The sequence below is a fragment of the Oryza brachyantha genome, chromosome 3 (assembly GCF_000231095.2).
Source record: "Oryza brachyantha chromosome 3, ObraRS2, whole genome shotgun sequence".
In the NCBI taxonomy this organism is placed as follows: domain Eukaryota; kingdom Viridiplantae; phylum Streptophyta; class Magnoliopsida; order Poales; family Poaceae; genus Oryza; species Oryza brachyantha.
Window position 1 is genome coordinate 29,756,933 of NC_023165.2, and position 27,950 is coordinate 29,784,882.

General features: G+C 35.9%; 2 protein-coding genes across 5 annotated transcripts; one reads left to right on the forward strand and one right to left on the reverse strand.

Annotated features, from left to right (window-relative positions):
- The first annotated feature begins 7,434 nt into the window (after positions 1 to 7,434).
- LOC102718072 (DIBOA-glucoside dioxygenase BX6-like) lies at positions 7,435 to 8,853 on the forward strand. The gene has a single exon (XM_006651993.3). The coding sequence runs from the start codon at positions 7,528 to 7,530 to the stop codon at positions 8,590 to 8,592; it is 1,065 nt and encodes a 354-aa protein (XP_006652056.1). The 5' UTR covers positions 7,435 to 7,527; the 3' UTR covers positions 8,593 to 8,853.
- A 46-nt stretch (positions 8,854 to 8,899) lies between these two features.
- Positions 8,900 to 27,947, reverse strand: LOC102700226 (myosin-6-like). Of its 4 annotated transcripts, none has more exons than XM_015835542.2 (39): positions 27,760 to 27,947; positions 27,006 to 27,165; positions 26,207 to 26,479; positions 24,727 to 24,872; positions 24,472 to 24,628; positions 24,048 to 24,106; positions 23,763 to 23,922; positions 23,094 to 23,243; positions 22,869 to 23,005; positions 22,635 to 22,781; positions 22,428 to 22,529; positions 21,257 to 21,314; positions 21,048 to 21,149; positions 20,423 to 20,460; positions 20,211 to 20,337; positions 19,185 to 19,352; positions 18,970 to 19,101; positions 18,461 to 18,570; positions 18,325 to 18,385; positions 17,680 to 17,857; positions 17,367 to 17,572; positions 17,116 to 17,235; positions 16,566 to 16,664; positions 15,604 to 15,810; positions 14,370 to 14,509; positions 14,169 to 14,277; positions 14,034 to 14,069; positions 13,875 to 13,931; positions 13,606 to 13,776; positions 13,324 to 13,473; positions 12,254 to 12,427; positions 11,723 to 11,827; positions 11,569 to 11,639; positions 11,388 to 11,487; positions 10,181 to 10,237; positions 10,045 to 10,101; positions 9,880 to 9,960; positions 9,201 to 9,286; positions 8,900 to 9,132 (listed from the first exon to the last, which is right to left on the reverse strand). In XM_015835542.2, the coding sequence occupies exons 2-39, from the start codon at positions 27,006 to 27,008 to the stop codon at positions 9,018 to 9,020; spliced, it is 4,449 nt and encodes a 1,482-aa protein (XP_015691028.1). In that variant the 5' UTR covers positions 27,009 to 27,165; positions 27,760 to 27,947; the 3' UTR covers positions 8,900 to 9,017. The 4 variants fall into 4 exon arrangements, with proteins under 4 accessions (XP_015691028.1, XP_015691027.1, XP_040378053.1 ...); XM_015835541.2 differs by having other exon boundaries at positions 12,224 to 12,427; XM_015835543.2 differs by having other exon boundaries at positions 9,015 to 9,149; positions 12,224 to 12,427.
- Positions 27,948 to 27,950: the final 3 nt, after the last annotated feature.

A 27,950-nucleotide genomic window follows, 5' to 3' on the forward strand; every position in this document is an offset into this window, starting at 1 on the left:
ATGATTTTTTAAAACAACTTTCCTATAGAACACCGTTTAGCAGCACGTGAAGCATCCGCGCGAAAAACGGGGGATAAGTTAACTTACCGGGGGCAAACGAACGCTGCCTTATTTTTTTACTAGAGTAGTGGTAATATACATCTCTTTTTCTCACCTACTCCCTCCGTTCTATATTATAAGACTTTCTAAATTTGTTTAGATTCATACATGTATTAATGTATATATTTTATATATGTGTCTAGATTCATTAGCACACATTAAGACCAGAAAATCTTATAATATAAAACGGAAGGAATACTACACAAGTAACACAACACTCAGACGAAAGAGATGAGGGCAACTCAACTTCAACTACTGGACTAAACAGAGGAGCTAGCAGAGTTGAAAGAAAACAGAGCGAGACTACTCTGTTTTTCGCTTCATTTCTTGCTCTTGCTGCCTACACTATGTAATCTGTAAGACGAACTCCTTTGCGGATATTTTCGCAAGTCTTCCGCTTGCCCTTTATGGTCAATCATAACCTTATCAATAATATTTCGAACAATACATTTTTATCAACTGTCTTTGCATGGTTTCTTGCTAGGTATTATTTCACTCTAGGGATAATAAGTCAATATTACTTCCCTCAACTATCTGGCGTGTCCTGCCCTTTTTTTAGCCCTCCACCCCAGAAAGAATCATCTCCCAACTCAAAACCGGATATTTTATGCCCCAACTACCAAATAGGAAGAAATACACCTTTCAGGGCAATATAACACATTTTATGGTGATTTATATATTGTCATCTAAACAATATATTTTATTTGTATGTCATCTAGTAAGCACAGGATGCAAAACTGTTTAAATAAAAGTTAAAACATAAAGTATGAAAACCACCATGAAGACTAGGTTTTATGTTTCTCTGCGATATTTTCTTCGGTGTGTAAAATGTCCGATTTTGAAGAGTAGGTTTTAATATTCTAACTATTTTTATAGGTTTAATATCTGTGAATTAGATATACAAATACATATCCATTTTGGAACCTGACTAGAGAAAAATATGGATTAGAATACAAGACGGGGGATAGATTATCTGCTACTTAGATTATAAATTCAAAAGAAAATAAGAAAATACAATGGTTCAGCCATACCCAACCTGACTGATTTATCTAGCCAGGCAGCTAGTTTGTTTCAATTTCCTCATTTCTTTCAACTTAAGAAACATGTTTGTGCATGCTGCTAGTGCTAAATAGATCCAAGTGGGTCTTTTTCTTTTAAAAAAAATGAACCCAATGAACCTGCCAATAATTAATGAAGTAGTAGCAACTTAATGAAGTGTCCAATTTTATAGGGGTGGATTACATGCATGCTTTTTCTTTCTTTTTAGCTGGGTGAAAACAAGCAGCGTGATGGTCGCTGGAGGTGGACTATGGAAGCCGCCGCCCGCCACTTTAATAAACCATGGCAACGCAACGATATTAAAATAACGAAAAACAATAATAGTAGGTCATAGTTAAGGATTAGTATAATTCAAGGCCACTAGGCCATCCAGATCCAGGTGCATGCATCTCTCTTCCTATATTCAGATTCTAGAAGCTGAAATTAATTAGCTACTAGTATTGCTTGCTTAACCGGCTTCAGGTCGGGAAATCATATTTTATATATTTATATATATATATATATATATATATATATATATATATATATATATATATATATATACACACGCACTACTGTACTAGCACGAGTATATATCGATAGATCTCCCGTTATTTTGGCCGATTGGTTTAATTATGCGTTACTGCTATGTTTTAGCGACAGATTCATTGCCCCACGTGTGTCTATTAATTAACCAGATAGTTTAGCTAGCTGATCGATCTGATGTGATGGATGATGACCTTAGGGTAGATAGCTGCAGCACAGTACATTCATGTCTACATTAACTGAATGAACTCAAGCTTATATATTCTTCTTTCCATCGTGCATCTGTATGATCGCACGAGTAAAACAATTATCAGAGGGAGATGAATGGTAGGTAGATAAAAAACTAAATATTTTCGTAAAAATAAAAGATTACCTTCACAAAAGCCTTACCGAAACCTCCGGTCGCACTACAAATGTACCACCAGTCAGACCGCCGTTATATGGCCGATCAGACCGCTCGCATAACCTCGGTCAGACCGTCGTTGTGTGGCCGGTCAGACTGCCAACCTACCTGCGGTTAGACCGTTGGGATCCTGGAAAAACGCCGATCAACAAAGCTTCAAGATGTAGATTGGATCTCTCGACTTTTATTGATCAACCAGTGTTTACAAAGTGCATAGAAAGCACTCATAACAAAAACTTTCGATTTAATATCGAAATAGAGTCGAAACCCTAATTTTCTCTCTCAAACGGCACAAAAAAGCTCACCGGGGCATACCACTCGGTACCTATTTATAACCTCGACGTGGATATGCAAGGCCAAGTATCTAGCATGAATTAGGACTTCCAATTTCGTGGGAAACCAATCCTTATCCATAACTAACCATATCTCTATCTCTAATACAACAAATCTTCTCAAATCCGGACTCTATCCGAATTCAACTTATATATTCCATACGCACACAATATCTCCATCGTATGCCATATGGAATCTTCACCAACCACATGCATTGCACTCTATCCTAAGTATCTCGCATGATATCTCGACCGCCGAACGTCAACTTATCTTCAAGTTGACTCCCGATCCATCATCGGCAATACTCTCCCGAGGCATCAAGTCACCTACACATGAATCAAACAAAGAAACCATATTCCGAGACCAAGCTATCTCCAACTTGACTCATGCTTAGCAAAACAACAGTACCCATACGTATAGAAACTAACTAGAAGTCGAATTCACGAAGAACAAATCCGAAACCGAAAAGAAAACCAAAAGCTGAAACTTTCGGGGCTGACCTGCCGGTCTGACCGCCCAGATACCTGCGGTCTGACCGCAGTTATCTGAAAGGTCTGACCGCCCATATACCTGCGGTCTGACCGCCCGATCAAATATCAAAAAACATTTATCTCGCAAACCACCAATTTATTTATCAAAAAATATGTAGATCACTACTTGATCTTATAGCATCTTCTATCTAAACTACTGCTCGCCTCCTACAGTCTTACGTAGGAGTACGCTGAGTAGTAATTTTATTGTGACACACAATTGTAGATCACGAAAAGAAAATTGAAATAGTCAACGGAAGATAACTTCTTCTATCTATTATAGTCGAATTGAATTCAAGTAAAGAATATTTAAGTAGAACGATAATATTTCTTATGATCTCATCTCTACGATACAAGGGAGGTGCCAAGTTTTTACAGGGTGATTGTTCAGTTTTTTTCATAAAAAAGTCAAATGACATATTTGTAAATAAAAAGTAATTTGTAAATAAAACTTTTATATACATATTCATGTGATCTAAAAACCAGTGCTAGAAAATAAACTTCCGTAAAACCTCCCAAAATCAATCTCAAATTTAAGATTAAAAATTCAAAATTTGATTTGTAAAGATAAGCATAAGCGAAAAGATAGCGTTACGTGAGAAAAATACATGATTACCCTCTAAAAGGATAGAATATCACATGAGTTTAATGGTGATTTGGGTGATATCTTGAATCACTTTGTGAGGTGTGAGTTGTACTCGATTGCTGATATACAGGCATCTTGGGAGCATTCGATTGCCGATCTTCAGGCATCTTGGGAGCATATCCCTTCTTAGCAGTGTCACCGATATGATTTTTCTTATCTTTGATCGAGTTCATCCTTTGAGGAGCAATTTGCCAATAAGTAGTTCATCTTTGTGTCCTACAACGATAGAGTTCATCTAGGTAGTCAATTTGCCAAATGACAAGGTGCATTTAGCTTGCCCTACTAGCCTAGCTAATGACAAAGTGTAAGTTCTGTAGGTACTCACAACCAAGTTTTGGTCGAATATGGGACAAAATAATCCCGCACCAATAAATTCATTCCATCATAATCAGGTGCTTAAATTAAATATATATGCTGTTAATTACTGGGGGTACTTACTCATCAAACAGCCAGCTGCCACCAGGGATATGATTAATATACCAGTCTGGCTAGATCGTGCACCTTTGGCTGGATGGAAATTGTTTACTGGCTCACTACACTTTTGAAAGGCTTGACTAGTTAAAAACAACAAAAAAGTACACTTTTCTTCCCCAAACAAATTCATAGGATCACTTTACCTATTAAACTATTTTAGCTCATTTTACCGCCTAAACTATTGAAGTTCAATAGTTCAATAACATTTATCTTTACTGCTATTATTAATACAAGTTGTAATAAAAATATTTTCATTTTTTTTGTGACCGTTTACTTGAACTTAAAATATCAACGTTTAAATCAACCTAAGGTGCTTCCAACCCACATAAATTGTTTGAAAAATTCTAAAAGATTGATATACACATTCTAACAAAATTTCAGTGTAAAATATGACTAATATAGAAATAAAAAAACAGAAGTAAACGTTAAAGAGTAACATGAACCGTTTTTAATAGTTTGGGTATAAAATGATTAAAATAATAGTTTTGAGGTTATGTGTTTCACAAAAATAATTTTTTAGGGGTGGGGGAGGGGGGTATAATGGATTTTTTTTGTAAAAATAATAATCCGTGATGTACATCAATTAGCTGAATTTTTTCTCTTTTTTTTTTTTCTGGAGGGGGTGGGGTGAGGGGTTATATTGGGTGAGTTGGGTAGGCGTGCTTTTTGATCAACAAAGGAACAAGTCAGTCTTCAAGCTTGACCGTGGTTGCCTGACCATATCCTTTTCTTTCATAAAAGATGCATGCATGCCTAATTGAGAGCTACTGATTGATGATTTCAATATTTCACTTCGCAGTATAAGCTGTATTTTTGACTTTGCCTGTGATTTTTGAACCTAAAAAATAATCACAGCCCGTCTGTGTGCTACTTAAGCATACGCGTGTCATTATCTTATCTTTCACATAATAAGCAGTAAAAATGAAAGAGTACTTAAAAGTAAATTAATTACAAATGAGTTGAAAACAGTATTGCTTTAGTGGGATTGTTATTTCAGGTCGCAGGCAACTGGCATACATCGTTTTCGTGGAGATGATTCTGAAAGCAACTAAACCTAAGGAGAAGTGCTGGATAGAGTTGTTACTTGCTCGGCAACACGTGGTAAAATCTGCACTCGGTTGGTTACAAATAAATATACGGGGTGATTGTTTGGCAAAATGACATATTTTATATATGTATTTGTTAGCAATCTAAAAGCCAAGGTTCATAAATAGACTTTGGTGAAAAAAAAATCTAAAATCAACTCCAAATTTAAAGTTAAAATTCAAAATTTTTAATACAAGAATAAGCAAAAGCGAAAAGAAGGGTGATGATTTGGTCAACCTTTTAAAATTACCAATAACTAATTTTACATAAAAATTGGTGTTATTCTCTTTCTAAAAATAACAATCATACGATCAAATTCTAAACCAAAACCAACTCAACAGAGGAAAAAAGAATATAAGTTTTGAGGATACTATATCATAATATTGTCCATATTACTTCCTATTTTTCCATAACTTTTTAAATATGTTAAAACGACCCCAAGCCATTGACGCAAAATTCGCACCACCGTGAGGCAAATATCAAGTCAACATTTCACTTAAAGTGGTCCACCATATCAGTGATATGTAACTTAGAACTGAAGCAATAAAATCACCAGCAACAAGACAAATTTGATCAGAATATTAGACCTAACCAAAAAATTCTCAATATAGCCGTTTACAATTATCACATAATTAACTAAAATAATTAGAGGTATAAAATTAACTTAAATTAAAATTAATACAATAACTAGTAGTCGTATTAAGCAGACCAGAATATCCAACCTAACCGAGAACGTCCTAATATACCTGATAGACTACCATAGAGACGAGAACAAACTGCATGCCTAAGGTCAGATCTAATCGTGTAGCACAGCCAAGTCCATCAAAAAAACTACTTCTAAGAGTTACGATGCGCCAAAATTGTATTGATATCTTGTGTTTATATAAGTTCACTGATACATTGCTAGTACATTGCTCGTGCGTTGCAACGGGATTTAATTTAAAAAATATCATAACATGTTATTAACATTATTTTTTGTATGTGTCATATTTTAATTATTACATATATTTGTTATTGATATATGGGTCTATTAATCTCACAGTTTTTTTCTTCTCGTAATAAGTTGAGTTAGTGGTAACGATTAATATATGAAGTCCACCATTATTTTTTCTTTTAAAAATAGAGCATATATAAAAAACAAGGAGGTGGTGGGGGTAGATTCACTGCTACCATCACAAGCAATGTTTATAGTAATATAGAAAGTTAATGGGAACGATTAATATATGAAATCCACCATTATTTTTTCTTTTAAAAATAAAGCATACATTAGTTATTTACTGTCACCACCACTAGTAATGTTTATAGTAGTATAGATATTGGACACGAGATAAAACTTTCCAAACAAGTAAACGGAAATAACTAATCTTGTCTAATTGCAAAAGAAATTTTACTGCTCACAATCATTGATTAACTCTTTTGTAATCTTTTCCGGCTCTTAGGCCTAGCTGTAAAATTTCCCATTAAGATATAAAATTTTAACCCCTTCCCCCACTGTCTTTTGATAAAAAAATTTTTAGAAAGGATAAAATCTATCTTGTCACGGTCTTTTTAATTCTTTTTCAATTCGACCTTTCCATGCATCGATGAGTTTCTTTTTTAATCGAATCTACCAAAAAAATCGTACTAAATTTCGGCGTTAACACATGTATAAGCGATGTGTTCTTATGTATATTCGTGAATTGTGACGCTCCATATATATCTATCTCTATGTACTCCCTCCGTTTCACAATATAAGACTTTCACTTGTCTAAATCCATAGATGCTAATGAATCTAGACATATATACAAATTATATATATTAATTAATAGATAAATCTATACAAGACTAGAAAGTCTTACAATATAAAACGGAGACAGTATCATTTACGATTCGATCATGGACACTATAATTATTTGTATAGTGGACGCTTTAAACATTCTGGTAATTGGTATAGTATTATATATGCTACACACATGATTTTTAAATTTTAATTGTGTTGTATATTTATTTGCCAATTGGGAATTGTCTTTTATAACTAACTGAAGATCAATTAGCAAAGGTCCTGGCCAATTTTTTATTTACCAACTAATATGACGTGCATGTACCAAATGTATCATAGCATTTATTTACTATTTTAAAAATTTTATAAACATTTTAGGATTTTTCCCATTTTTATTTTCCTCTCTCAAAATAGATCGTAGTTTTGAGTTCAAACCGTGTCACCTAATACCACGGATAAGTTAAATTTTTTTTGTAGGTGAATGTGTCACGGTTTTTTATGGCAACCGCGCTACCACCGGGCAACGGGAGGAGGAGGTTGAAACCAGCAGAGCAGCATTGAGTGGTTAAGGGAAGCTAGTAGCACGATAGCATCCATAGCCAGGAGGATATCGATGAGCTCCAGCCGCCTCCGCGACCTCCAGGCCTTCGACGACACCAAGGCCGGCGTCAAGGGCCTCGTCGACGCCGGCGTCACCACCATCCCCGCCATCTTCCACCACCAGTCCGACCCCATACCCCACCACGTCGATGCCATCCCGATCCCTCTCATCGACCTCGCGGACGTTGACCGGGGCCATCTGGTTGCCCAGGTGAGGGCGGGCGCCCAGTCCGTGGGCTTCTTCCAGGTGCTCAACCACGGCGTCCCCGCCGAGCTCCTGGACGACATGCTGGCGGCGGTGCGGCGCTTCAACGAGCAGGCCGCGGAGGGCAAGAGGCCCTTCTACAGCAGAGACCGCGGCCGCAGGGTCAAGTTCAACTCTAACTTCGACCTCTTCCAGTCGCCGGCCGCCAACTGGCGCGACACGCTCTTGCTGGACATGGCGCCGCCCGGCCCGCCACCGGAGGAGATCCCACCGGAGTGCAGGGCCGTGGTGCCGGAGTACGCGAGGGCGATGCAGGGGCTGGGCGTGGCGCTGCTGGAGCTGCTGTCGGAGGCGCTTGGGCTCCCTGCGAGGTACCTCGCCCAGGACGCCGGCGGGCTGGACGGCATGTCCATGGCGGCACACTACTACCCGCCCTGCCCGGAGCCGCACCTGACGCTGGGCACCACACGCCACTCCGACCCCAGCTTCCTCACCGTGGTGCTGCAGGACGCGAGCAGCAAGGGCGTAGGCGGCCTGCAGGTGCTGCTGGGAGCGGGACGGTGGGTGGACGTCCCTCCGGTGGCCGGCGCGCTGGTGGTCAACATCGGCGACCTCCTGCAGCTAGTGTCAAACGAGCGTTTCCGAAGCGTGGAGCACCGGGTGGTGGCCACCACCAGCGATCGCCTCTCGGTCGCCTTCTTCTTCCGCCCCCACAGCGCTTGCACCAGGGTGTATGGCCCAGTCGGCGCCGGCGCCGACGCAGTGTACAGGAGCACCACCATGCCGGAGTTCCTCGCTCACTACGTCGGCAAAGGCCTCGACGGCCGATCGGCGCTCGACCACTTCAGGCTTCCACCACCACCGCATTCATAATCATAAATCGAAATCCCATAAAACAATACAATTAATACTTGTCTCGTGTGCCAAAACCAAAAGGAATCTTATCAATCTAGCTGTGTGTGTTGTATTCCCATGCATGATCATCATTCAATCAATAGATCAATCATTTCTGTGTGGTTGTGGGTGTGTACTCTCAGCTACTACATGTCATGTCATGACTCTTGTCTGTTCTACTATGTATGATCCTACAGTACTAGCTAAGTAGCTAATTCCCATTCCATTCAAGAAACAACTCTCGATCTGTGCACCTAGATAGATAGATATGACTATAATAAAGAAGAAGATGCAATGAAAATAATGACTATAATTAATGTCTTCCGTAAAAAAAAATTAAAAATAAAAAAGAATGGAAAACCTAAGTAGAATTTACAACTCTATGCGCGCGCGTAATTGGACCATCAGCTCTTCAAGAATTGGAAGGCAGGGTTGTCAAGGAGCTGTTGAGGTGGAGCTACATTCTGGAATTCCTTGGCATCCATGGAGTCGCCTATCTCCTCCAGCGACAACGGCATGCTGCACAACAATAATAACTAACTTAATTAAACAAACCTCTGCTAGCTTTTCTGAATTACGAACAGTACCTTATCTCCTCATTTAGTAAAAAGGTACCATCCGAAGCATCCTGTGCAGATCCCCCATTCATCAGTGTTCTCATCTCATTTAGGACCTATATACAATCAACGAAGCAGCAAGTCAATATCTGCACGCACGCCGTTCATCTATGCTTGAATTATATATGCTGGAACTGACATGCATAATACAGTACTATTTTGCAGCAAATTAACACTATGATGAGTATGTTGCACGTACAGATCGAGTAATATATATATATATATATATATACACTCCTACTGAACGTACTGACATGCATAATTTTCATATATACTAAGGTGGTGTTTAGTTGCCAAAATTTTTTGGTAAAAACATCGCATTGAACATTTCATCGGATGTCGGAAGGGGTTTTTGGACACGAATAAAAAAACGAATTTCACGGCTAGCCTAGAAACCGCGAGACAAATCTTTTGAGCCTAATTAATCCATCATTAGCACATGTTGGTTACTGTAGCACTTATGGCTAATCATGGACTAATTAGGCTCAAAAGATTTATTTTAAGATTTTTTTTATAATTATGCAATTAGTTTTTGGTTCATCTATATTTAATGTTTTATTTAGATATCAAAAATTCGATATGATGTTTTTGAAATTTTTTTTGAAAACTAAACAAGACCTAAGTAAGCAAGCATGCATCTGATCCTCACCTCTTCGGATACACTTTCAGTATTATATTTGTCATCCCAGTACTGCGTGCATATTTTGTAAAGTTGCTGAACGCTCAGTGCCTGCACAATTAATGCCAACGGGCTTTCATCTTTATTTTCTTTCAACAGGTCAGGGAGGGAGGGAGGGAGATGGAGGGGTCTTACTGTGCACAGATCATTGATTATTTCGTCGTATGAAATCCTGAATTTTTTGAAAATGACCTGCAGCGCGCGGTTGTTATTCAAAATCAGTCAAGCCGCATTCCGCATGTGCTCTTAAGTTTCGAATTACATTACATACCAAGAAACCAACAGCCTGGCATATGTGCTTAAGTTCATCCCACGCAGATCCTGCATACTGTTAGTGTCTCAGTTAGCAACAACCGTACATAAGGAAAAAGACAACTTTTACACTTAGTATATATATTAGTATACTAACCGTATATACTGTCCATCAGTATAAACAAGGGTATATTTTGAGTGACAAAATAAAAAAAATGTTATTTTAGTAATTTTATGATTCAGCTTTATAATGCAATGGTGAAACCAATCCTGACTTTGAGACGCCCAACGTCAGTCAATCCACGTCAAGAGACAATGGCAGACATGATGGCAACACGCCTAGTACCACCTTATATTGTCTGAATTTACAAAAATGTATCTAGGGAATAAGATAAAAACCATAAATATGCCCTTTCGAGCTTCACTGCCTTCTAATCTAAGTGAAAAATCAAACAAATCTATATCCTTGGATCGTTTTAATTGTAAATATATATTACCAGTAAAGTCTATCCTCTTGGAGTGATAGCTGTGGTCGTCAGCTCCCTTTGGGACCGTCCTAGGCGTTTAGTGTAGCCCTTTCCCCTTCTCCCGGAGTGTTTTTGTCTCTTAGTAGCTAGTTTAGCTAGGCTCTCGTTGGCCCCAGCCAGTTCTTTTCTTTTTGGTTCATCGCTTAGGCTGGTCTTGGTCTATTGCGTCATTTTTTAAACTCTTTTTCTGTTAATATATTGACGCGCAAGTCTTTTGCACGCTCGAGAAAAAAAATATACTATCGGTATAGTGTACCATAAAGAGAAAAAATATTGGCAGTACAAAGTAATACTTATATATTCAAACATATGGTGCTGAATCTACACGATTCTTTCTGAAATGAGCTTTTTTACCATCCTTGAAAAGTACCTTGAGATACCAAAAATTTTAGTATAAATATTTCGTACCTCAAGGTACCATACTTTTTACACTAAAAAAAGGTGGTACCTTACTTTTTCAAGAATGGTAAAAAAACTCTTCTGAAATAGGTCAAAGGTTTTCACAAGTTCGAATAGCTTCAGTGGTCGGTAGTTTTATGCCCGCCCCTAATACAGCATGTCGAACAATACATGTATAAATCTTTCGTGTATGATTAAAATGGTCGGAAGCATTTAAATTTATCCCACGAGAAGATCGAATGTAATGCTACAAAGGGAGCATCTCAAGAAAGAATAGCAAAATTACATGTTTTTATTTACCTCTGGCTTGGCTTGTGTACACCAAGCCTCTAATTCCTCCAGCCCTTGTTTTACATATTCTCCATTGCTGAAGGAACAACACTCTCGGCGTACAAGAAGGCTGGAACATATATAGTACCAGGAGACTGAGAAAACATTAATTAGGAACATGGATATTAAAATCCAGATAGCAGAAAATTACCTATTAAACAGTTGAGCGTTGATGAACGAGTATATTTGTGTAAATATCTTCCGAGCAAAAATTGCTGGGACCTAACATTTTAGAATAGTGATCAGAAATCAAGATACAGCGTAAGTAAATGCAATGCTGGTAGACATATTGCTCTAACACTTACACAATTTTCTTGTAAGGTTTTCAAGAGGTCATTCAAATGATTGACAATTGCTTGCCAATGGTTACCTTGATCTGTTAACAAACCAGCTTTGGCAGTTCTTGGTGCCTTCAGTCATACATAAGTTAGCATTTAGACTAGCAAAAAAGGTAATGGATCAAAATTGAGTTCATGCATAGAACACTTATCACAAAAAAATATACAATTATCATGAAGCTTCAAAATGAAGACAACAGAGTAATCAGAAACCAAGACAAACTCCACCAAGCAAAATAATGCAAATCATAGAATGATCTTCTTCAGACTTTGCATGTAAAGGGTTCAAGTGTTCAACTAACTAAGGGGAAGAAGGAAGATTTGATCAGCCTAAAATCAACTTAGTACCCCAGTTTGCTCAACCTGCAGTGCTAGCTTGTCTATCAAGAGTCCCAAGATGTCTCACAATTATGCTCAAACCCATAATGGTAGCACGGAAAATGTTTGAAATACGAAATAATTTTTAACCTGCGAATGACTCGTGATAGATGAGGTAACCTGAATAATAAGTGCGAGTACTGAAGATATGTCTCTCTTCACATTATCACGGATCATTCCGTATAAACCTTCCACAAAAGCCGTGAGTTGTTGCTTAAAAAGAAATGCAGGATACTTGGCCTCAACTTGGCGCACAAGGTCCATGTCAACGGTAATGTTTGAAGCACGGAATACCTAATTAAGGACCACATAAAACCAAGGCAGAAAAAAGAGTCAAGTTAACCTTCCCTAAATTAATACCCCATGTCAGAATTAAGGTAACACTCATAAAGACCTTGTTTAATCTTTTGAATCTAACTTGAGTACGTATTAATTAGCATCTTTTTTCTCCCTTTTTACATGATCTTTTGGACATCGAGATAGTTTCATGTGCACATGTTTTATCACTACCTTTTCAAGCTATATATTTATAAAAATATATAAGAAATGTAACTATATCGATGAGTTTTTCATGAAAAATTTACTATATTTTTCACATTTTTATACCTGATATTTTTTCATCTACTAATGATTTAAGATTTTGATGTTCTTTGGGAATACATACAAGACTTGTGCATCATTGTATTAGGAGGGGAACAAGATTATGAGGTTTGATTGCACGTACAATGTCCTTTTGAGAATGGTCGTAGTGCAATTAAGAAAACAATCTTGCATCGTGTTAGTTCTGCTAAAATCGAACCCCATCTTTGATACTAAATTATCACTATCAAAGGAAGCATGTGGCCAGAGTTTTCTATTTGACCAATTATATCTTTTTTAAGTACCTATATTTGTCATACAAATTGTGAGAAGATTTTATCCATCGTCATTGTTTTATCATCTTATACTTGTATAGCCTTTTGTTTGAAATTTATGTCAAAGATGCAGCTTGGAATTGACGGGAAACCTGGACTAATACAATAGTGGTTAGTTAGGCCAAAATCTAAAAATTATTTGTGTGGCAATCATAGAATCAAGGAAGTGCCACAAGATCCATGAAAACACATGTCTAATTACTTATATACAACAAAAAAATTAATCACCTAAAGTTCTGAATATATCTCCTAATAATATATACTAATATGACATACCATTCTGCCAAGAAATGATGTCTGGGTCTGTGTTCTTTTTAGTGGGGTTGTTCCAGATGAGCCAGCAGGTTTGAGACTCTTTTGTAGTATGATCAACAAAGATGATGAATTCGCTAGCCAATATGCAAGATCAGCGTTGCTTTCTTGTTTCTGTAGTACGTACATACGATGAAGACAATACAATAAGTGCATTGAAAAGACAACAGAGGGTCACTTGATCACCCTAGGATTAAGGCAACAAAGTAAGGCTTGGAGCAGCAGCAATAGATAGATTAGAAATACCTGCATTGCAGAGCCAAAAATCTGAATAAGACGATCAAAGACATTTGTTTTTTCTGCCTCAAAAGTTCTCCAATGAAGCAGACATTTGTATATAGTAACTGCAGCAACTGGCTTTGCTTCACTAAATCCAACATTTTCAACAACACAATTTATCAGCGCTTCGACACTCTCCTGCAAGGAAAATGTAGAACCAGTCATATATAAGGTATTTTTACTATCTTGATAGATGCTTGTAGGCACTGAATAATATATAGCTCCTATGTACATACATGATGTCTCTCAATATAGGATGTCCTTCCATATTCCGTTGATGCTCCATGGGGTGTCTAGAGAGATATGAGTCCACTAGGTTTATAAATATGAAAGAAAGAAAAAATAATAAATCTGAATTACTAACTCCTAGTACGTATAAGAATAATGTTCCATACCTGCTCATCACCTGGAAGGCTACCGTTAGCCAAACTCTGCAGTTACAAATGCTCACAAGCATAAGAGTATGAATATGCCACACACATTTCATTACCAAAACGAAACCTTCAAAAAGGAGGGAAACATGGGATTACAGATTTTCGATGCATGTTAAGCAAAGGCATATTCTCAGGTCTTGTTTTCATGGTCTGATGCCGAAGGACATGGTTTTCTGCTTCTGTAGTATTCAGCTTTTCTTGAAGGCTGCATTGCATGCACAGAGGAATAAATATAACAATATAATTCCAAAGAGGCTAATGACATATATAAGAGTTTTATCAATGTGAAATAAGAACCTTTGCATTGTGCTTTTCAATTCATTAATTTGTGATTCTGCATCCGTAGCTTTTCTGCACCACTCATCCCTGACTTTATCTGTTTCTTGAAACTTCTGTTTCATTTCTTGAATATTTGTTTCAAGAGAGACAACCAATGCCTGTACATTTAAAGAGTGTTGCAATGTAATTTTGTTGGAGATATTAATATAATGCACACCATATGAAAATGTTGCTAAAGGTAGGAACACAACAATTACGTTACACAAAGTATGGAAATTACCAGATTTATTACATACAATATTTTTCACATTGCAAGCTATTATATTTACTATTATTGAATAGGATACAACATGAGATTTTATTTAAGGTCGTAGTATTTATTTGTGCATTGTAAAGAAGTATTTTAAGATATTAATTTTTGTTTTGTGTTTCACATAGATATAACAAAAGGATGTGCAGATGATTATTGTTTTGTCAAAACTAATTATGCTGCATAGTTTTCATGGTAATTTTCATTATGTTATCACTATTTAATTTGTTTGAATTTATATGTTACATATAACACCTTGCTTCCATAATCCGCATTATGGGGTCCACCTTGCCTCCAAAACATGCATTAGTTCACTATACACATTGCGCAGGTCCATGTATACATAATACTCCACTTATATTTATGTCCTTGTTGCATGTAAAAGTGTTAACTAGGAGATATTATAGTTGGAACATCAATGCTTATAAGCCCTCAAGCACTTAAACTCTTAAGATGGTATTAAACCACCACAACAACCACACCCACAACCACTTTTAGGCCACTTGGGTCTAAACCGAAAGCTTTAAACAGGTAGGATGTTACGATCAACTCCCCTTAAGGGCTGACATCTTGATAACTCACCATTTACACAGTAGAGGCCCAAAACCTCTCCATCGATTTTTTTATGCCCTCCATGTGCTCATATGAACAAGCAAGATTTATACTCTGATACCAACTATAGCGCGTCTACCTCGAAAATTTCTAGTAGTTTGATCTACACATTTAGCGCGCCAACTTAAGTATGATACCCACTCATATTTTCATAGTCATGTCATGTAAAATGATTTTCCCATAGGTAGCATGGTTGGAGAACCAATGGTTGTAACGGTCCTCACCCACCAAAATTTTCAAACTAGTACTAAACCACCACTACAATTGAGCCATGTATGCCCAAACCATGATTACTACAATCTTCAAATGGCTAGGGTGTCACATTAATACCTCGAGCCTCTTATTTTCAGCAGTAAGTTCACTGACTAGAGTTGCATCAACACAAATCTCTGGCACCGAAGTTTTCTCTATTTCTGCCTTATAAGATTCCTTTTCCTTTTTTAATAACTCTTTTGTGTCATTCAATTGCATTTGTAAATCTTGCAATTGTAACTGGAACTTTTTATTTTCCTGTGCCTTGGCTTCTTCTATGTCAGCCTGCAAATATGAAAAAACATAAGGATTGCGTAACCATCAAATTTCCTTTTTTTAAATGTTATTCTATGCTTGATACTTTGCTACCATACTAGCATTAGTAATATTGCAAATATGACAAATTGTCACATGATTCTTGTACGTTATTCTTTCCATCCAACCATTTTTTCCAATCCTTGTGCCATTTTCAATACGGCAGTTTTAACCTAATACACATAGGCCTAAATCACCATATTATAAAAAGGACAAACAAATATGCAGAATCTTACAAAATTGAATACACATATTATTATGTTCTTTTCATAATTGAAGCACATAACATCTTTGTTGCATTGGAGACAGCTAACTGCAGAGGGATAGGTGCATATATATATATATATATATATATATATATATATATATATATATATATATATTACTACAACATGCTTTCAAGTAACTTGACCTCCCAAGAAAGGCGCGCGTGCACACACACATATACGTATATATGCATATGTATGTGCATGTCGCGTGTCTGTGTGTGTGCATGCACGGTGTGTGTGCATGCGCGCATGCACGTAAACTTATTTCTTGGGAGGTAAAGTTACATCAAAACATGCTCTAGTGATAGCACACCATTTAGATGATGATTATGTGTCGATTTATATTTTGTTTGTACTAGAAGAGAGTAAAGATCATGTCACTCCTAGATACATTTGCACTGTACATAACCAAAACCTAAATGAAAAGATGTGAATGTATTGAGTGCACAAGTTTACTCTGATGCGTTTCTCCAATTGTAGTCGCCATGTGAGCTCTTCAACTTCCTTCTCTAGTTTGCTTTTTGCAGCTTGCAGAGCACCGGTTTCTTTTGCAGCCTAAAAACAATGCAGAAATGATAATTTTCACAAGAGATCAAAAAAATAAATGAAAGATAGTAGTGTCTTTTTTTTGGTCAAGTTGTATTCCTATTTATTCAAATCTAGGAGGGCAAAAAAGGAGTGTCTATGCATTATTATAAACATTATACAAAAGATGCAAGCTAGGTTACACAATGTGTATGTAGCAATGTTTGTAGCACTTTTTAAATCCTTTTATACATAAAACTAAGAGAAATTGAAGATTTTTTAAGTAGCTTCTTATGTTACCTTACCACATTAAGTGGCCAAACTAAGACATGCAATGCATACGATACTTTTGAGAGAATTTGGAGAAGCAAACATAATATAATTTTGACAAGCTACACTAAGAGTCTAGACAACAAACATTCCCAATATTGTAGATTGATGCCTAGGAGAAAGAGAGAAATAAGAAATTAGTGACTCTTACCACTTTCAATTCTCGAAGTTCTCTTCTAGCCACTCTTCCTCTCCATGCACACTGAGTTGTTATTGTGGCCTGGATCAACCTCACGTATTTGGAGTGCACTAAATAGCGACGACAATGACTCTGCAAGGGATGAAGCCCATTAAAAAAGGTTTCATTCAGTTAAATTTAGTAACTTTTATGGAATTAAAATTGAAGCCTTGCAAATGCCTAAATATTCATGATAGCTAACTAAAGTAAAACCTTGTAAATACCTGAATAATAACTGCAGCTTTTGTTTGCCGATAAAAGTGGAGTTGTCGTCTAGCATCCATACCACGCAAACCAGATTGGATAGTAGTTGATGCAGAATAAATATCTCTATAGGCTCTCCTTGCATTGTGCTTACGGTAGCATGTTTGAATTTTCAACGAAGCCGCCTCTCTACGAATATTTTCATACCGCCATCTTGTGATTGTACCTTCAATAATTGAAGGGCATGTCATACACACATCTCTCTCCTTAAAGTTGATTTTATAGGGTAAAAAAGTTTATATGTAAAGTAAATAGATATGTATACATAGATACCCCTGCATACTGCCTGGAGTTGTGTAGCAGAATTTTGCATCTGGATGTATTTTTTGCGAGAAAGATGCGATCGAACTTTTGTTTGTATCTTTTTTGCTGACAGTCCTAAAACCTCAGTTCTCAAAGCATCTAATTCAGCCATTTGCCCAGCACGGAGAAAGACTTTTGTTTTCCCTATCTGTAAATTTGAAATAAGGAAAATCGAGGTAGATCACAAATTAGTGAAATGCTATATCAATTTTTGTTAACACACTATTTTTAATCTTTCATAGTCTGCTAGCACCCTAGTTTTTTACACATTGATTTGCATGACAAAATTGTGTTATAGACTCATGAAAAAAATGGAAATTCCATTAAACCTATATCAATGCATCTTAATATCCACTTGATTTAAATATCATACAATGAAAAATATGGGTGTTTCTATCCATAGATTTAAAAAGATGGAAAAATATTGGTATAGGAAACAACTTACAATTGATAAGTGTAAGAAAGAGTAGTCTCACAACAACATTGCATATGCTACTCTACTAGTTTAATAATTCTTAGATGCTATCATGGAAATTAGATGGATTGACAACATAAAACGACTAGTCTAAGAAATGAAATGAAATGACCCATTATATCATTAATTCTAACAATTACCTGATAGCCTATAAGGTTGGCTTTCCCAAGAAGCATTTTAGTAGTAGTAACTTCATCACGACTGCCAAGGAACACATTAGTATGGGTGAAAAAGTTAGCATAAATATAGGAAAAACACAAATAAATATTAATTTACCTTTGACCTAGGACTCTGGGTTGCAAAATACCAAATCGATTAATGAATTCAAAAAATGTTCGCCTTGTAGGGTATCCTAGACAACTTATCCTTATTGCTTCTAAAACTCCCTGTACAAAAAGACAATCAATTTTATGAACTTAAAAAATGATGAAATTGTTTTTTCTATATATATAAACTATATACAAGGAAAATAATTGGTTAAGCATAGGTTGAAAACTGCTTGAATTAAAGTGACATGTAGGATGCTATTTGATTTCAAGATACTTTCCCACCTGAACATATACATAAAAGAATAGTGCCATGTTTCAGTTGATCATGTCTACTTAAGATGCAACAAAAAACTAAAAATGTTTCCCTTTTCCATGTGAATGGTGAGCATATTATCCAATGATTTGAGTCAAATGTTCATATTAGTTAAATGTGGTGGCCACCATAGTGCAATTTTGGATAAAATGGTTGATTTAGTGTTCAATGAACATATATAAAGTGAAATTCCAGGAGCTCACCCCACATCGAAGCTGCTGTAGAACATTACTATTCTCAAATATTGCTGGCTTGAGAACATTATTGGGTTTTATGCAACGGATGTAGTGTGGTTCGATTGCACTTAGAGTTTCTAATAAAGATTGTAGTTGTTGCTGCAAACTCATATAAATAAGGGAGTAAATAGTTATACCAAGTATGACATAATTAAGATAAGACGAAATATACATTGCTTTACCTTGAAACTTGAACCTATTGAAGAAAACTTTGTGGATTTCGTTGATTCTTCACAAGGTGGAAAAAGACTAGAAACAAAAGAACATTTTGATGCATTTAGCAATATTTGATGTTCATTTACAGCATAATCAATGTTTTTATCTAGAAAAAGATCTGTTTGATAAGTGACCTGCAAGAAAAAAGTACATGTTTAGAACATGCTTGATATGCCTTTTAACATGTAAATAGCCAACACAAGCAAAATGCCAACATATGCCTTTGTTAGATCAAGGAAAATTTACGGACATCAGGTCAAGTAAAATTATATCATGAATATGATGTTTTGCATAGAAAGTTGACTTCTGAACCTAGGTTATTTTTAAGTTATTGAAACCCAATTATTGCCACTTATTATTCTGTTGTTATCGTCACATGAACTAGAGAATTATTTTGTGCTTATAATTATTTGAAAATAAACATCAATAGATTAGTAGATAACATTTCAAGCCTTCTAAGAATGATGGATCCTTGCAATATTAACAATAACACATGCATATTCTAAACATAATATAATATACTTTGTTATTGTTAATCAACTACATACATGGATTTATTTTTATTGATAAAAAAGTCAATAAACTTCATAAAAACATGGCAAGAAGAAACATTATATGCCTATGGAGGGAATTCTATTGTATTCACATACAACATGTTAGGTACATGTATTATTTTAGTTTATGAAAACAAGAAACTACTAGGGCTAGATACCATTGACTATGACATATATGAGAATGACAAGGTGCAATATCATGCATGTTGGCAATGATTTTGTCATGGTGTCATATGCAAGTAAGCCATTTTTACACTTGTTACATTCCTACATGTGGTGTATTGTTTAGAGTCACGAGTATATGCATCACGATGCACAATTTATGCCATACAAACACCATGATTTTCATAAACCTAATAGTCGCTATTAATAGTCGCTATGAAATATAACTGAAAATGACTGTAGTATTTAAATGTATATGAAGAACATGTTACCTACATTTCCAGCATAGTGATGAATCGTGAAATCAGACCGTGAAAATTTTGGTTTACTGAAATGAGGGTTGTCTTTAAATTTTTGATATAGCTTCTCAGCAAATGTTTCATGGGTTGAATTTCGCAACATGCTGAAGATTAAGAAAAAGAAAATATTGATCAGATTTGGGATTATAGCAAAACAAAATGAATGTGTATAAAATTATTTAAATATACCATGTCTCATCTAGCAGAGCGATTATCCCTCCAGGTTTCTAGATCAAATAAAACAGAAAAATAAAATAAGTTTATGATTTTCCATAACATGAGAAAACTATATGATTTATTGATAATTGCATTTATTTTCTTTATTTGTGCAACTTGCTAGACATATCTATGCAGTAGAAACAAAATCAAGTAGGAACTTTCTAACATATCCGAGAAACTTATTTCTTGTTTATAACTTGCATATATCTTTTTTATAACTTAATATGTGCAGTAGAAGTCTCTGCTATCGTTGTTCGTAAGAAAATGTATTCCTGGAAATAAAAACATAAGCACACAGGAAATAGAAAATATACTATTTAATAGAATATATATATTGACATGCCATAAGTTATGGTACATGATATTAGCATCCATAAAGCAAGATGCTATACAATATTAATAACTAACCACGTACAATAACATGTAACTTGTCATCTTCTTTGTTTTAGTGAAGAAGACTCAAAAACAAAATTTAAAAAAGCAACAATTTGTTCATATTACAGTTGTAAGGTATTGCTTACTGGTTACCATAGTTTTGATAATAGGCACCAAATTGATTATAAAGTTGGAATTCAATAAGACTATATGTATTTACCTTCTCAATGAGATCAAGAATTTCTTGGTTATCAACAAACTGGATGTAACTCCAGTCAATTTCTTCTTTCGTATATTCTTCTTGTTCCATCTTAAACACATGCTGTTAATGCGACATGCATTGGTTAGAGAACTCAAGGTAAAAGTGGTTGAAGAACCTAAATCAAACAAGACGATGGAATTTTCATCGAAGTGGTTCCATTTTATAACCTGGTTAAAATGTTGTTGGAGCTTCTCATTGGTTAGGTTGATACAAAATTGCTCAAAGCTGCATAAAATAAAAATTGTTACCTTGCGAGACATACTTCTATTCAAATTTGACACATAAGGATATGGTAATTCATGCACAAGTTGCTAACTCCCATGGTGCCAGTAGGGCATCTAGTATGACTGCACTAAGCAAATAAGCAAAATCTAGTGATCTATAGTCATTTTTATTTTAGGCAGAAAATTTGTTTTCCTCCTTTTTTTTGAAAATGCTTCAATTATGATGGTTTGGTGTTGTACTTTCATCCTCTCCAATGAAATGACATGTAGCTCTCCTATAGGTTTGAGAGGAAAAAACAGTGATATCTTAGGTCTAATTGGCCCTAGGAAAGACTAATGCTAGGATTAGTCCTATATTCGTACTAGCTTGTGTTTTCTTGGATAGCATATATGTTCTTACATAATCATCCTACTAACCTAAATATAGAAAGTAATGAAAAATTCTTAAAAGTTATCCATTTGCGTTGACATGTCTTAGTTGTTAGAAATTAAAATAATCCTTATGATTCCAAGCAATACATATCGATATAGAGTGAAGTGTTCACATTCTTCTTAAGATAGCAATAGAGTAACAACTATACTCATCATTTAGCACTAGCTTAGGTTCTATTGTTTAAACATATAAAGTATTGTTTCACTGACGAAGAGAAACATTTTTCATTTGATAAAAATCAAAACTTTTGTTGTTTAACTTCTTAGAAAGGAAAAGAATGGATAATATCGACATAGTAACGTTCCATGTAGACTACATCTTGTCTCTAATTGCCACTTCAACCAACTTGTAGAGTTTATAACGATCTAATCATTTAAGCAAGCAATACTTAGAGGTCACTTTGTGATCATGTTTGTGCGTGTCTGTGTTATGTTATATTGATCTAGTCTACATGTGTTTCGAATGTAGGCCCCATATATTTTATTACTAGATGTAGATCCAACCCCAATATTTGAAATTTTCACACATGCGGTTTGCTGAGTTCCAGCTAAAGTACACCAGGCCATACTTTTTACATATGCAAATGTAAACTCCATCCGTCAAAAGCCCTTTGTATGTAAGGTCTAAATGTATTTTGGACATAAGTAGTAGATTAAATGCAAAAGCATACCAGTTAAGCACCTGTTTGTCTTGAAACTTTCAAAACCATAAATGTCCAGAACACCAATCAAAATCTTTGAATCAGGATCTTGACCAATTGAACTATTGATTTTATTTACAAGCCTGTAGCAGTAAAAAGCACAATAGTTATAACTTATTACTGTTTGTACCAGATATAATACAATATAGCACTAAAATATTTTCCGAAATGATTGCATGTAAACTTACCAATCAAACAAACGTGAATAAACAATCCTAGCTAATGCATCTCTACTAAGAGCAGCAGCTCGTGGATCTAAATGTTTTGTGATACTCTCCCCACGTGTTGCCATAACACGCTTACACAGTGATTCCTCGAGACCCTTTTCATCGCACCTGCAAAGTGTTGCAGATCCGTGTCCCCGTAAGGAGATGCGAGGAAATTTTGGTAAATCTCCAGATTAAAATAGTAAAAATAAATACATGAAGAGCTCGGCTGTTGTCTTAAGATGGAATTGGGACTTCTCATCCTTGGGCATAGAAGAATCTGCTTCACTTCCTTCTGTAAACTCTACATTTCCCAAATGAAGAATAGCAGCTACAACTCTGAATATTGCATCCTAGGACAAGGTAACAAATGTTGCATGTTAATGGTGTCACTCTACTTCCGACGTACTAAATTCATTGTCAGTCAAACTTTGGTCATACCTGTTCATCGGAACTCATACCCACGATACCCATAGCCCTTCTTGTTTCCATATATTCTTTCGAGTCATCGAACCCATCAAGTTCAATACAATTAGATTGATTAAGATAGTGAAATGTTCTGGCATCTCCCAATTTGTATTTCTTGCAATCCTGATAAATATATTCACATATCAGAGCTATAGATAAACAAGTTACAAATCAAATAGACTAAATGTAAAACTGATGAGACATACAAATTGCAAGGGATAATTACCCTTATTTGGCAACAGTGATCAAAATTAATGCAATGTATAATAAACATTAGTCAGCTTATTGGCTGAACATTAGCCTATGTTGACCATCTTTAATGACATTGATGTAAGCTCTTATTTGGATTTGAAGAAAAAATTTAGGGATGTAAGCTTGTTTACAATATAAAGGTGATTTTTTTTGTTGAAAACAAAGTGTTCAATTGTACATATTTTATTTGATAGATGTTAGCCACTATATGTTTCAATACTTTGAGATGTTCACAAGCTTCTTTCCGTATTTACCATGAGGAATAAGACGTGCGACATGTTTTCCTTACAAACCCATAGTAAAAACCTAACTACAAAACTTGGTAGTTCCAAACTTGGTAGTGCAACAACATTTTGAGAATAAAAAGATTGTACTAAAAGGGTCTTTTACCTCTGGTGGTGCAGCACATAGCATATAAAAGCAATGGTAGTTTCTTTCTGGGTCAGATATTTGACAAACACGTGACCTTTCTAGAAGATAAGTCCTTATGGCGGCTCCTGAAATCTTTCCGTTTTCATCGAATTGAATCTCCACAAATTTGCCAAAACGACTGCAAAATCATGAACATGTGAAAACCGGATTATTAGACAGAGATGTGAAAATCTATATACATTAATTAATAATATTCTAGAAAAGTGAAGGACAATTATTGTTGTTACATTTTACTTTGTTTACCTTGAATTGTTGTTCCTGACTGTTTTTGCATTACCAAATGCCTCAAGAACAGGGTTGGACTGTGTCAGACAAATAGATATGTTAAAAACATTTATGAATGCTACACTATTGGTTCTTAGCCCTGATAGGGAAATATCTTTGATGGTAGACACATAATCAAATGTTAATAGATAACATCGTTGACTTTTACATATATGGTTGATTATTTATCTTGCTCAAAAATGTTGTGCACCTATACAAAAATATAATCATGAAACTACATTAATAATAAAACAAGTCACAATTAAATAGATAATAATTACACATTTTTCTAAATAATAAAATTGATCAAACATACATCTAAAGTTAATAGTATCATCTACTAAAAATGAGAGGGAACAAACATTAAAATGTATACACACATGGCTTTTCTAAAAAAACGCACCTCGAGAATTTGTTGCTGCACTGACCTCCCTTCAGCCTGAGGTTTGCCACCCATAAAAGCAAGATACTGCATAAGCATTTTAGTGCTTTCTGTCTTGCCAGCTCCACTTTCTCCACTTACTAAAATAGCTTGGCTTATACGATCATTGATCATAAGTCTGGACAAAGAGTAGGAGGGGCACTTGAGTGTGATCCATAAGCATATGTGGCATGTTTGAAAATTTATGGCATGAAAATGTAAGGAAAACCAAGCTACCTATATGAACGGTCAGCGATAGCAAACGGATGGGGACCCAGCTCACCAAACTCTGCTCCTTTATAAATTCCCATCATGTGGTTGTTATAGAGGTGAGGAAGCCTTTGAAATGGATTGACAGCTATTAAGATATTCCCGGTGTAAGTCTGAAAAAAGAGTCAAAACAAAATGTATGCATTAGGGAAGTTACCTGTCTAAAAGAAAATGATGAAAATGAGAAAATTAGATTGGTACAACCACAATCACAACCGCCCTCCTTAAGAAAAAAACAAATCCACCTTGTTGGGTTTAATGGTGAGTTTGGAAAGAAATGGTTCTTTTCCTTTTCCACCTAGAGAATTGGCAGCATCCTAGATCCAACAAAGCAAGAGTAGCTGGGAAATGTTGGTGGTTGCGATGGTGGTACGAGACGTGGCAGTGGAAGCATGGGCACATGGTTGACTATCTCCATTGTCAAATTGAAGCCACTGAGTAAAGATCTAGCTCCACCGGAGACCTCCCGTCAGTCTCACATATGAACGATCGAGACGCTTGGGAAATGAAGGTGGAGGCAATCATCCCAACAAGTAGAGTGGAGAATAGTATGCCCCTAGCTAGGAAGTGGAGCATTTTGGAAGGGAGAGGAATGGGGCAGACAATACATATTCATTATGAGAATACCAACTTTTGCTCAACCATGCACTTGTACAACGATGAACTATCAGTTGTCAATGACGAGGTAGGTCGGTGGTTGCTTGCCAAAGGAAAAACAATAATGGAATAGGGGAGGCGATGGAGGGAAAATGCCATGGGGGGAGCGAAAACAAAATTAAATTGTAAACAAAAAATAAATTATGAAGAAAATTTGGTGGTGGTGGTGGTGGGGGGGGGGGGGGGGGGGGAGGGTGATACAAGGGTGGTTTGGTTAATCTTCAAATATACTAAACCAACCAAATCATCTAATGGTTTGGCCTGCAATTTGGCTCACCACATCCCACCACATGAGATGCATAAAAAAAGGTCATTCCAATGCTCACAAGGATACTTTGAGTGCAATCACTATATGATTACCAAATCAGACTACTTTATAATTACCAAATCAGAATACTTATATATTAGTTCAGAATAAAGGGACACTACCTCAACAAAGGTATTAGTTACATTATTGTTATTTTTTAAGCCATCGATAAAATTGTATAAGTAACCCTTAATGATGTTGTAATGTAAGACCTGCTCCTTAAAAGAAATGAATATTGAGATAAAAATTTCTAGTCCACCTTTGATTGTTTGGCTTATAATTGAGAAGTTGTAAAACAAAATATAAGAAACCAAAAAAATAAATTTATGAATAAAACTTTGCTATGTGTGTTATTCATGGTTTAAAAGCAAATGATGAAAATTAAACTACTATGAAAAACCAGAAAATCAAGTCTAAAAATAAGTTTTAGAGATAGGAATAATAAAAATAAGCATGATAGACAAGTTAGGAGACTCAACTTACATATATTTCATTGAGTGTGTATCTGGACTTTAGGTTCTGGAGTACTCCTGGCTCATGTAAATAGGCTAGCCTTGTCATATCCTCCACACCACCTCGGGGAGATTCTGTATCCTTGGGGTAGACGCCCGATATGTTGACAGTGACCTTCCTACCAGAAGTGCAATTTACAACAAGATCATTTTCATTCATCTCCTCAACCAAGCCATCCATCCAAGCCTCATCTGTGTCCTCAACCCAGACATGCGATCCCACAACGAAGCGGCTCTTGGAAGCCTACAATGCACGAAAGAATCATTACACAAAAATATATTTAGAGAGGGTACAGTCCTACTTATATCACCTAATTCAATTTTCTTGGTAGAAATATGAAAAATGGTTGGGTGCTAATATGGCATTACTATGTTCCATCTATATGTTACAGGAGAATTCACATAGTGCTAAAGAAAAACAAAAGGCATATAGTATACATATTTGCTATTCTATATCCACCATGAGTACTTGACTTGTTTCTCTTCTTCTTCTTCTTGTTCTCTCTCTCTCTCTCTGTCTCCCTCCTTCTTAGTTTGCGAATGATATTTTGCATGGTGATGTAACTCTATTAGAACACTTTGTTGATACATTGAAACATTTGAAAAACCTATTCCCAGATTAAGAATAAGGGAACCAAAACTATTATGTTAATCAACTACATTAGATATCTTTAAACATATGAAAAATAGAAAGAGCGCTTAGGCTAGAAATATGTGTTCTAACCTAAAAATAAAAGAAGAGTTTGAGAATGAAGGAAAGAAATTGGTACCATTGGGTGTGACGATATAACCACGAACTATGATAAAGGGGATCAATCAACACTGCCCCACAATACAACTTGACGCCAATTTGCCAATCATTGTGAAGATTGAGTTGGCATCTTGATTAAAATCCAATTGAGTTTTTTTTCCCTTGATCATGGTGTTGCCCTGGACCAAATTAGGGGCATTAGTTAATTTGACTCATCAATATGAGATTTGATAGGCTTCTGGACCAAGTTTACTTTTTTTAGCAGTGATTCATGAGAGGATACCAAGAGGAGTAACCAGTGGTGGTAGAGGAGAGGTGGCACATCGTGAAATTTGACTGGTTCATGATGTTTACCTTTTTTAGCAGTGTTTGTGTAGACAATATGAGGAGGATGTGGTGGAGGTGGAGGCGGACGACTAGAAAATGCATCCCAGGATATTATTTGCTTGAATTTATAATCTAACCATCAAGGAAATCATTCTATATGCATGTTGTATAATATGTTATGGGTAACTCAGAGCATGCATATACATCATAACGTGTCAATGCACATGCATGAAATTTTTGTTGGGAATTGTTATACATAGAGGTGATCAATGCTCAACGGGGCATTGTCATATGCGACTTTTGCCAAATTGTTCTTGTCTAATAATATATAACGTGACATATTCAACAGAAATCAAGGGAACACCGTATTAGAAAAAGAAAAATGACATGAAATTATCAATTTTGATATTTGATGAAACAAGAAAGATAAGCGAAGGATCTATTACCATTGTGTTGGATGGAATTATTAAGGTGAAACCATTGACATCAACTCTATCCCATAATGTGATCGACACCACTATCCAATATCCGTAATGGAGGAGGGTGATAAATAACCCAAGGAAGAGAGGGATATTACTAGATTCCACGATCTAGCATTACCCTCAATCGTATTGAAAAACCAATCGGAGGCCCAAAC